Source organism: Acinonyx jubatus, chromosome D2 (genome assembly GCF_027475565.1).
Source record: "Acinonyx jubatus isolate Ajub_Pintada_27869175 chromosome D2, VMU_Ajub_asm_v1.0, whole genome shotgun sequence".
In the NCBI taxonomy this organism is placed as follows: domain Eukaryota; kingdom Metazoa; phylum Chordata; class Mammalia; order Carnivora; family Felidae; genus Acinonyx; species Acinonyx jubatus.
This window is the reverse complement of record NC_069393.1, coordinates 79,476,417-79,488,059: the sequence shown is the minus strand read 5'-3', so window position 1 is coordinate 79,488,059 and position 11,643 is coordinate 79,476,417. Positions and strand designations below refer to the sequence as shown.

The window sequence follows — 11,643 nt, the reverse complement described above, 5'->3', positions numbered from 1 at the left end:
GGTGTCAACCTCAGAGCCCCTGCTGGATTCCACGGCCCTGATACCTAGGAGTCGAGTCCAGTCTGGGGTCCTATTTTGGCATTTCCTTCCCCCGCCTCCATCCTCCCTTACTCCCTACAACGCTCCCCACCCCCTTCGCTCAGTGGTTCGACCCCTCTCGGCCCCACCTCCCCGGGCCTGGGCGCCGGTGCGCATGCGCGAACTCCAGCTGTGCGCTGCTCTGGCTCCCAGACCCCGGCCGCGCCGCTGGTGCCTCGCGGCCGCGCACAGACCGTTTCCATGGCAGCAGAGGCCACGCGGTGAGGGGGCCTCCCACCTGGCTCCCAGCTCCCACAGCTGCATCTCCGGCTCCTTGGCACCGCGAGATACCGCCCCCGACGGGGCGCCCGCCGAGTGCCCCAGCCCCTAGCCTTTCGGGCCTCTGCAGCCCGGCGAGGTAGGTGTCGCCGCCCACGGTGCCGACGATGACACCGAGGCCTAGCGGGAGGGTGACGAGTAGCGAGCGGAGCTCCGAGGCCGCTGCTGGCTTGGGCGAGGGTCCCTGGCCTCCGGGGCAGCGGTCGCCCCGAACGGAAGGTCGCCGGATGCGTACAGATGCCCGCGCGCCAGGCTCAGGCCCGGTCCCGAGGGGGCACCCCAACACCGTCAGTGGCATAACCATGTCAGCGATTGAACGAATCCCCCCCTAAGCCCTGCCCCTAGCCAACGCTCTTGAAGCGCATTTCTGGACCCGAAAGTGTCTTTAACCTTCAATGCTTCGGGTCCAGTGGGGAAATCTGAATTACAGACCAGAGCCTACTTTGAGAGAATAGAGAGTGGAGGGGACTATGGTGCTGCTGCAGCCGGTTGTGGCCCAGTCGATCTCCCCGCCCAGTGCTGTCAGATCTTTATGTGGCAAGAGCCCCCGGGGTTCTGGAGTTTTACAAGGTCCATCCTGATTGTTAACACCTGTGCCAAATAAAATTCAGCTCCTAATCAGATTTCTCACCTGGACCACCAGTATGCAGCCATTGTAAAGATGACTCGGAAAGAAGGTCCTTGAAGAAGACATCAGCTTTCTGAGCAGAAGGTCTATGGTTTAAGCATTCTCTCCTCTGTAAAATGAGGAAAGTGGGTTGGAGAGCTGTGACCCTAAAAATGGAAGGCACTGCCCCTAGTAGTGAGGTGGCTACTGCCCAGAGGGTTAAGCAGACCCTTTCTCAGTGATCTTTCGGCAGCAGGAAATGGAGTCAGGGTGACGTAAGGGTTGCCAGAGCCCAAGTCCCCATGACTGTTTTCTGTAAGTTTCGTCTTTCCTGAGAGTCTCCGCTACCAGGCCACCATATGGATGTTGGCAGACCCGCATATCAGGAATTCACATCTGATGGGGTAGCTTAAAATGACCCCTTTGGGTCCCACAGCTGTGTAAAAACATCTTCCTGTAACGTACAAGACAGGAAGCTGTAGGGGGGGAAAAAAACACCTATCACAAGGCTCAAATTAGAAAAAAGACTCGGAAGGCGTGGTGCCAGTGTACGAACAGAGTTGCGCTCAGACAGCATGGGTAATTTTTAAGTATACGGTTGAGTGGCACCAGGTATATCCGCATTATTGTGCAACAATCACCACCATCCATCCCCAGACCTTCTTTATCTTGCAAAAACCAAACTCTGTGTCCATTAAACTGTAATTCCTCAGTTCCTACCCTCCGCACAACGGGCCCCAGAAACCCCCACTTTGTTCTCTACCTTTATGAATTCGGGCTATTGTAGTGGAATCATATAATGTGTATTCTTCTATGGCAGCTCATTTCATTGAGTGTAAAGTCCTCAGGGTTCATCCATGTTGTAGCAGGTGTCAGAATTTCCTTTTTTTTTTTTTAGGGTTGAATAATACTCCACTGTACGTATATGTCGCATTTTGTTTATGCATTTGACCATTGGTGGGCACGTGGGTTGCCACCACCTTTTGACTCTTGTGAATAATGCTGTGAACTTGGACATAAAAATACCTGTTGAAGTCCCTGTTGTTAAATTTTGGGGTGTATATACCCAGAAGTGGAACTGTTGGATCATACAATAATTCTGCGTTTACTGTTTTTTGAGGACCTATACTTTTTGGTATTTTGCAAAGTTTCCACGGTGAGCAGGCATGGCTTTGACAAGAGATCGGGGGAAAAGCCTTACTTGCACCCTCAGACTAGCTCCCAGGTTGAGGTCATGGTCAGGGTGTAGAGTAGAGTATCTTAAAAGAGCCGAGATGGTAGGCCTGGATTAAATTCCACCGCTGCCACTCGCTGTGCTGTGTGACTATGGGTACATTGCTCAGTCCTTCAGAGTGTTGGTTTCCTCTTCTGTGAAATACGGATAATAATACCTACCTTGCTGGTCTAAATGGGGGTGGAGATCCTGCCATGTAAAATGCTTGGCCCCTTAAATAACACAGAGTAAGTGCTTAATAAAAGGGCAGCTGTTGTTACTGTTGAGAGAGCAGCAGGACACAGCTAGAAAGTGTGAGTTCGAGAACCTGGCTCTTTCTTACCAGCAAAGTGGTCTTGATCAAGTCATTTTCTCTGTTTGTGTAAGGAAAAGAGATCATTTCCCCTGTTCCGGAGATGCTGGGTAAATCTGAAGTGTTGTTTTCCCTCAGTGTGAACTAATATTTACCGAGCATCCACTGTGGGGAAGGAAGTCCCTCAAACAGCCAGCAGTCCAGAGGGCCCGTCCACTGCACGATCGCAGGGCCTGAGACCAAGAGCAGAGCAGCCTAGACCAGAACACAGGCCTCCGCCCCCCCAGCGCAAACCCCTTCCCCTCCCCCGAGCCTCTTCCCAAAGTCCAGAGCGGCTCAGGTACAATCCTCCTTATTTAAAAGCCTGGGAATAGCCCCTCTTGTTTCCTGTTCCTGGTTCCCTCCTATTCCTGCTGCGAGGCAGGTTAGCAGGAGTTTCTTCAAGCAGGGAGCTTTCAACTTGGTCCGGGACAAATGCAGGGATAGTAGAATTCCTGAGGCTGTACTGGCTCCCCAGGCTGCCGTGTCCAAGTGCCACAAACTGGGCAGTATATGCGGTATATACGGTGGAAAAAGTCAGTGGTAGAGACTAGAATTCTACGACCAAGATGTCATTAGGGTTGGTTCCTTCTGAGGGCTGTCAGGAGACATCTGCTCTGTGCCTCTACCCCCCCCACCCCCCCGTTCTGGTGGCTTTCTGGCCATCTGACATCCCTCGGCTTGTCAATACCTCGCCCCGATCTCAGCCTTATCTTCACAGGTCTTTCCCCCAGTGCGTGTGTGTGTGTGTGTGTGTGTGTGTGTGTGTGTGTGCGCGCGCGCCCGCCTCTCCCCTTGTCATTGTCATCGGATACCAGCCCTATTGGATTAGGGCCCGCCCTAATGACCTCATTTTAACTTGACTACATGGCAAGGACCCTGTTTCCAAATAAGGTCACATTCTGAGGGATGAGGGTTAGGACTTCGGCACATAAATCTTGGATTCAAAGCCTAACAGCCCAAGTTCAGGCAGGGATCTACCATTTCACTGCTAGCTCTCCACAGCAAGCGACCGGATGACGGGTATGTGAACTTCTTGATGGGAACAACTGAAGGAGCCTGTGTGGAGATGCACGTCGCCGAGAAGGGCATCGTTCATTTTTTGAGAACCCCCCCTCGCCGCCCCAATCCCTAGAATACTCCAGGCTCTAGTCAACAAAAGCATCTCAGCTGGCTTCACCCATCTCCAACCTGTTCGGCACCAACCTGCTGCTGGACTCCTGTTTTAATGTCACCAGACCTTCCATACAAAGTAGCTGGAATGTGCACACATCATCCTAGGTCATCGGCCACAGCAGAGTATGAATTATGAGTCAGAGGAGCCCTGGGCCCAGAAGCAGACTTTTAAAGCCTTTCTTCTGAGTGCTGGCAGTTTGCGGTAGGCAGTACTTGTGTGTGTGTGTGTCTGTCTCTCTCTCTCAGTCAGTCTCTCTCTCTCTCTCTCTCTCTCTCTCTCTCTCTCTCTCTCTCTCTCTCTGTCGACACTTAGCTCACAATTCTGTGGTTGTCAGTCTCCCCCCACCAGCCTTGGAGCATCTTGAGAGTGGGTGTTAAGTGTTATTTGTCCCTTAACCAGCACCCAGTTCCCAGCATCACACAGAAGAGATTCAGTGTATCTTGGGTAAACGAAAGTAGGATTGCAGAGCCCCTCCCTGTCTCGATGAGAGCCACGTTTCTGGCCTGGAAGGCCAGCCGGTCCTTTCTTAGTTCCCCTTGTTGGTAAAATCCAGGAGCTTCTGCAAGGTGAGCAAGGCAGAATGCGGCACACCAGGAACTCCAAAGAGTAAGTCCTGCCAAAGAACCAGGCTCAGCTGCTCCCCAAGCGCATCGCATGGTTCTCTTTGACTTGCCCATCATCCGGAACTGCCCGCTCGGTGCCTGCCTCGGCTCTGGTATCTCCCGTACGTGTGCGTTGGGGTGGGGAGGTACCCCTGCAACGTCTCTCCACCCCACTGCCTGCCTTGCCAGTGATGGCCTTGTTTCTCCTCCTCAGAGCAAGACTGAGTCATCTTCCCTTCCTGTACCTACATCTTTCCCTCCACTTTATTCTGGCACTTGCTCTATTATGGACTGAATTGTGCCGCCCCCCCCCCCCCCCCCCCCGCCAATTCATATGTTCCAGCCCTAATCCCCAATGTGACTTTACTTGGATGTAGGGCCTTTAAAGAGGTATTGAAGAGGGGCACCTGGCTGGCTCAGTCGGTCTAGCATGTGACTCTTGATCTCAGGGTCATGAGTTCAAGCCCCATTTTGGGCCTGGAGCCTATTCAAAAAAGGAAGAAAAAAAAAGCAGTAATGATTAGATGAGGTCACTGGGAGGTCAAGCCCTAATACAGTGGCCACCAGGTGGAGGCCTAATCCTGTGGGTCCAGTGTCCTTTACAGAAAAGGAGACATCAGCAGTCTCTCTCTGTGCACAGAGGAAAGACCACGTGAGCACGGCCAGAAGGCACTCGCCCCTGAGCGGGGAAGAGAGCTCTCACCAGGAACCAACCGTGAGAACACCTTGATCTTGGACTCCCAGCCTCCAGAACTGTGAGCAAATAAATGTCTGCTGTTTAGCCCCCCGAGTCTTTGGAATTCCGGTATCGATGGGATTCCACTCTGCAGAGGTGTCTTCCTTCTCCTTTGCTAGGGTCTCCCCTGCCCACTGCCCAACTTGACCTGGCATTGCCTGGGTGCTGGAGGGCTCTGACCTGGGCCTCCTTCCCCCGTCACCCAGGTCCCGGGACTTCAGAAGACTCCCTCTACACACTGACACCGCCCAGATCCCTGTCCTTTGACCCGACTCCCCCCTGAGCCCAGATTGCCTACCCAGTTTCTCCATTTGGGCATTTGGTGCCACGACTCTCCGACTCGTTTACCACTGCAGCAGACCTAGTAAATGCTAACGTTCGTACAGCACATCGTGGTAAACAGATGAGGTGTACAGTTCCCAGGTAAAGGTGGCCGGCCCTGGCTGGGGCTGCCGTGGTTCTGGCTGCCCTGGGCCCCACCAGCTGCCCCAGGGGCCGAGAGGACCAAGCCCGCAGGCATGCCTGTAGGCCGTTCACAGCACACGAACGAATGGGCTGAGGCGCACGGGTGTGGAACGGGCATCCTCAAACACGGTACGTCCCGAATGAATCTTTGTCCGCATCCCTTCACATGCCCCGACAGGGCTCCCATCCTCCAGCTGTTCGGGTTATAAACCCAACTCCTCTCTCCTCCACCCTGCACCAGCCCCAGTAAATGCTGTTGGCCCCACCTTCAGAACGCATCCGAAGGGACGCCTCCCCACTTCGCCTGCCAACGCCTACCCAGGCCCTGCGGGTAGGAGTTGGCACAAGAAGCCCTGAGGAGGGCGAGCCTGAGAGACAGAAGTCTGGGGCGGCCGGAGTGCAGAGGCAGGAGTGGAGACCCCGGGGCTGGACCCTGCCGGGCCTCGTTGGGTCGTATCAGGGAGTTTGGATCTGATCTCGACAGGAGTGGGAAGGTTCTTATTGACAGATTTACTTCTCCTGGCCCTTTCTCATTTCTGCTCGCCCTTTCCTCCTGCAGGGTAACAGGAGGCGGGAAGTGTGGTATCACAGAGCAGGCACAGGACTGGGGGGCAAGGGATCTGATGCCAGCTTTACCGCCCACGATGTGATCTTGTTCTCCTCTGTTGAGTGGGGCAAACCTCGGCGTTACCAAGCTGTCCGGGTGCCAAGTGACTCAGAGGACATAACAATGGCCACTAACACGTTTACTGAGCACCTACCATACACCAAAGACTGACTGAATGCTTCAGTTGTATGTAAACGATGAGGTCGGCCCGTTTTATGGGTGAGGAAGCTGCCGTAGAGAGGACAGAACTCCTCCAGAGTCCCTGAGCTGACAAGTGGCAGAGCCAGGTGGCATTCACAGACAGGCGGGCTGGCTCTCAAGGCTGTGCTCCCAACGCCTAGGCTGTGCTGCCTCTCCTATCCTTTGCAGACCCCACCCAGTGTTTGGGAGAACAGAAAATAAAAAGTATCACTCTGGTACAGAGTGCTTAGATTAATAACGCAGACACGCGAAAGCAAAGCCCATCTACCCACCGCAAATAGAGAAAATATATCTTCTGGGTCCTTCTCTGTGGTTGTCTTAGGTAATAAAATTGATGGCTCTGGGATAATAACCATTAAGAGATTCCGTGAGCTGTGCTACTGGCCTTGAGAACTAAAAATCAGATTATTACCCTTATTCCTTCTCTGCCCGTGCTCACAGCACCTCTAATGCAACATTCGGAGAAACCACTGCTGATGATTCTGTGCCCGGCTAGCGCCCCGTGTCATCAAGTTCAGTGAGAAACCCATCACCTGATAAGTGCACAGAGATAGTCCTGCTAACACATCACTCATTTTCTTAGTCATTTAAGAATTAAAGTTGATCATGTTTCGAGAATAGATTCCCCACTAATTGGCTAGTACCATTCACTGTATATTAAGCACATTCGGCCCAGGGCAGAATCCCAGGGCTCAGAGAAAGGTCTACAGGGCGTGGGGGTGGAGGGGAGTGGACAGGGGGAGTCCCAAGAGGTCCTGCAGAGCCAAAGGATCTGCAGCAAAGGCCTGGGGACTGGGTGACAGACACTGCCCTTAGCAGAGGAAATGGTCACCAGGGGGAGGCCTGGCTCACGGGGCAGCTGAGGTGCAGGTGTTTCCACAGGCACTCGTGTGCATGGCATCAGCTGCCCTACACGTGGGGGATGACTTCTGTGCCTGGAATGGCTTCTGTCTAAATGGCTTTCTTTCTCCAATCATCAGGGTTTAGAGAATGGCATTACTGCAACTTCTCCCAGACCAAGGAAAGGTCCAGAACATTCCCATCCACATTCCAGCCGGCAGGGAGGCAGGGGGAGAGAGTAGGGGCGTGTCACTTCCCGCTAAGGGCAGGACCCACAAAGTGTGTGCCTCGCCCCCCCCCCCCCCCCCCGCCCTCCGCTTGTGTCCTGAGGGCCAGAACCCAGTCACCAGGCCACATCCAGGCACGTTTTCATTTGGGGCAACCACGTGCCCTGCCCTGTTAACAACAAGGGAGTCCATTTCTATGAGAGAAAAGGGCAGACTGGGTATTTGGGAGCCAGTGGCGACCTTGGCCACACCTGCCACTCCAAGTAAGACATGGCCAGTTAGGCCTCCATGGCATCTTGACTTTTTCTTTGTCGTGCTTATTATGCTTATTACACCGACTTTGTCATCGTCTTTACGTGTAAAATGTCAGTTTTATCCTCCAGTAAAGATGAGGCAGGAATCATACTGTATCCCCAGTGCCTAGTACACAGTAACTGTTTAGAAATATTTGTTGCCTCATTGATAGGATTACATTGAACACACCTCAAGCTTAGGTGGGATTCAAAGAAAGACATTTTCGCCTAGCGGCAACCATCAGGCCACGGACAGATGGTTTCACCCTGAATTATGTCACTGCACCCTGTTAACTCTGTCTTCACTATGAATCCCCGATCCAGCCGCTTCCTAATGGCGCCACTGCCCAGTGTCCTGGGTGGTCATCCCCGCCACGGAAGCCAGAGACCCTTCTAAAGCGCGAACCAGTGTCATCGCTTCTGGTCCTGCTGCAACCCGTCTGTGGATTCCCATTTCTCGTGGGGCCCAAGTCCACCTTGTCCTTCGCACTGGAGCCACGCTTACCCTTCTCTCCTGGGGACATGCCCGGCCCCTTCCTGACACTGGAACAGTTTTCCTCACTGCCATTGTCATTCTGATCTCAACTAAGACGCCATCTCAGAGGTGGCCCTGGGGAGGCAACCAGCTATCAGCATCCGGTCAACTCTCCTACATCACCTTATAGCACTTGGTAGTACTTGAACTTGTCCCCCCTTCCCCAGTAAATAATGCAGACCTAATGCCCCTGAGGCAGATTCCAGGTGTCACTGCCTGAGAACAACATAGAAACATTTTTGTGAGAGACTGGCTCCTGGAATCTGAAAGCAACACTTGGAAAACTTGGGGTTCCATACCCCAGAGCCTACAACTGTGGCGGGGATGTGCCCCTTAAGGCCTTCCACCGACTGGAGGAGGCCCTCCCAGATCATCTAGGATAATCTCCCTGGCTAAAAGCCACCTGATGATAGACTTTATTGTGTCTCCAAAATACCTAGGTCAGCGCTCGTGAATAAATGGGGACTAGATCCTAGCCGGGCTGACACGTGAGCATGACCATCTCAGAAAGGCGGGTTCCCGGTTTCCCAAAAGACAGACACATTCCAAACGACCTCAGGAAACAATAGAAACAATCCTGCCTACTTCCTCAGTCTCTGTAGCTAACAGCTCAGTGGCAGCAGTAATTAGAACTTGATTTCATAATTATTATTTGTTCACCCAGGGTTGGTTGCTTAGATACAAAGCAATTCATTTTGAGCCAGATTTTCCTTAAGACGCCCCGCAGGTATTATAATGTTCCGGAACCTATTCAGTAATAACAAGTAATGGCTCTCAAAGTTAACACATTTCTGCTCGAAACAATATGTGCTGTTTGACTGTTACCAACCACTTGTATAGTGGTTAGTAAGTAACTGGTGGGCCTCATGCTACTCACGGGATAGTAATCCACATTTCGGGCAGGATTTATTCCACACTTCTCCAGCAGCATTTATTTTGAGGCCTTTGGGGTAGTCATATTAAATTCCACCCCCACCCTATGCCTTGATACAAAAGAATTTAATGTCTATTGTAAAAAAAAAATCGTGGATAATACAGAAAGAGGTAAACAAGAAAACAATCACCCTAACCTGCCCCCCAGGAATAATTATTAGTAGTATTTTGATGCATATTCTTTCATATATATGTATATATGAGATCAATAAAGTCACACTATTCATGCGTCCTATTTTTTTAACATTACTTGGTGATCCATGTAATTAAGTTATTAATGACTCTTCTAATGACTTCATCTAATGATGTACCATTCTCTCAACGTTGGACATTTACTTTGTTTCCCGTTGTTAATACTAGGATACAATCTCACCACTAGACGAGGAGTAAGTCTTGGAGACCTAATGCACAACATGGTGATTATAGTCAACAATACTGTATTATAAACCTCAGAGTTCCCAGGAGAGTTCACCTCAACTGTTCTCACCACAAAAAGATAATTAGGAGGCACGGTAAAGCCATTACTGTAGTCATCACACTGCAGTATAGAAATGTATCAAATGAACAGCTAACCACCGGACATTTACAAATTTACACAGTGTCCTATGTCAATTATATCTCAAAAAAAAAAAAATACCAAGATGGACATCTTCATGTTAATCTTTGCACACATTTATGAGTAGTGCCTTCGTATTTATTCTTAGCAGTGAAATTATAGGAAGGAAGAGTATGAAATATACAAGGCTCTTGATACATATCAACGAATTATTTTCCAGGTCGTTAGATGACTTTTGAAAGGTTTCTCATAATATTTGACAACATTTATAACCCATCATTTGAAAAGGAGAAAGGTCAATATAATTATTTCCTAAAGAGCTTATGAACTATTTAGTATGTTTACCCTGAAACAGAAGTAATTGTTTATTTCCTTAAAATAATTTCTCTATTATTGACAATACGACCCCAAATTTGCATTGCTTCTCTTTATGAGCCTTAAATGTGTGGCCCGGACACTGGCTTTCCCTAATGGCTTCCATCTGCCTTTCCGAGTGATATCAAGTGCCAGCATGCTGTCCCTTGGCCTTATCAGCGACAGGGTCTTCAGAAGGAACAAGCACATGAACGCTAAGTCATTGTGGGCGAGGGACAGTTCCCCTCAGCCAGCAGTTGATTACCTTCTTCCCCTGCTTCTGTCCCATCGATAACTGCTCAGGAAGAGTCCTTGAGCTCTAATTAGGATCCATCTGTCTCCCTGCTCTGTCACAGCACCCTGTAAGGATTGCCAGGCGATAATGAAGGTTCTTTTACTAAAAGACCCTAAGGAGGATGACTGTGGCCAAGATCCATATATCAGGGTAAGTGCCTGAGGCTCCTGGTCCCGCGAGGCCTAACACTGTCTTACTACGAGGGTGAGGGGTGGGGGGGCGGGTATCTGCTAACCCTCTACAGGGCCGACACCAAGTAAGTCGTGACTGTGACCCTTTCCTTATTTTCCACACAACCCTGGCCAATGCAGAACTATATTCTTGTATTTGCAGGAACTAGGATTATATGGACTTGAAGCCACTCTGATCCCTGTTTTATCATTTGAGTTTTTGTCTCTTTCCAGTTTTTCTGAGAAGGTAAGGTCTGTCAGTGTCCGAGTACCATAATTTCTGAGTCTCTGTAGAATCGTTGCCCACCCAAACCGGAAGGATTTCTTCACCATCCCCGCATTTCACTAGCAAACTTGAAACAGGGGTGGCCCAGCCTCACCTGGCCCCAGGGGAGGTGGCTCTTGGACTGCCTGTGAGTCCCCACCAGCTCCCCCAGAAAGCCTCCCTGTCCCGGAGGTGGGGTCTGTGGGGGCCGGGAGAGCAGGCTGCAGGGGGCTCTCAGCAGTGGGGCCCTTCCAGTTTGCCCTCCCACTCACCCGCCCGCCCTGACCACGCGCCACATGGGTGTTACCATCCCGTTTTAGAGCCAGGCCCCAGGTTGGGCCACTCGGCCGAGGCCTCCAGCAATAAGAAGGCTGCTGCGCAGGGCGTCCATTCTGCTGCCGGTGATGCCGTCGTAGATCCTGCTGGACAAAGCCTCAGGAAAGACTCACAAACATTTCAGATCAAAGACTCAGTGCTCAGGCCACCTCATCAGTGTGCAACCGGCCCCAGGGGCAGAGCGCCTTCGGGGCGCCTCCCCCTGGAGCTCCTTTCTAGACACGCAGGCCCACAGCCAGGGAGGTTCCATGGGACTGGGGTGCCCAGCCCTGCTCCCGGGCCCCACACCTGTGTGAGCACCAGGGTCACCCCTCCTGCTGTGCGCAGCACAACCCTGCCAGCAGCTCTGTACGGAAGCCTGTTTCTTCCTTTTGATTTGGGCCGAATACTGCATTATTCATTCAGTAATTTACCCGGCAAACATCCATCTGGCATCTGTTCTGTCCAAGGCACTGGGCTGAGTGCTGAGGGAACCATGTAAGCAGGGCCCCAAGAGACATGCTCTTCCATAAGCAGCCCCGA

At 51.5% G+C, this 11,643-nt stretch overlaps 1 protein-coding gene across 9 annotated transcripts in view; it reads left to right on the top strand.

Moving 5' to 3' along the window:
- Nucleotides 1-33: 33 nt before the first annotated feature.
- Nucleotides 34-11,643, top strand: part of UROS (uroporphyrinogen III synthase) — a 35,540-nt gene continuing 23,930 nt past the window's right edge. The window contains exons 1-6 of one of the 9 annotated variants that reach the window (XM_053207578.1): nt 99-436; nt 4,914-5,063; nt 5,251-5,638; nt 6,069-6,335; nt 10,412-10,500; nt 10,684-10,767. In XM_053207578.1, the coding sequence (XP_053063553.1) occupies nt 6,314-6,335; nt 10,412-10,500; nt 10,684-10,767 (195 nt within the window). In that variant the 5' untranslated portion in view covers nt 99-436; nt 4,914-5,063; nt 5,251-5,638; nt 6,069-6,313. Of the gene's footprint in view, nt 437-4,913; nt 5,064-5,250; nt 5,639-6,068; nt 6,336-10,411; nt 10,501-10,683; nt 10,768-11,643 lie in introns of all 9 variants that reach the window. The other 8 variants (XM_053207581.1, XM_053207579.1, XM_053207577.1 and 5 more) reach the window with 8 other exon arrangements.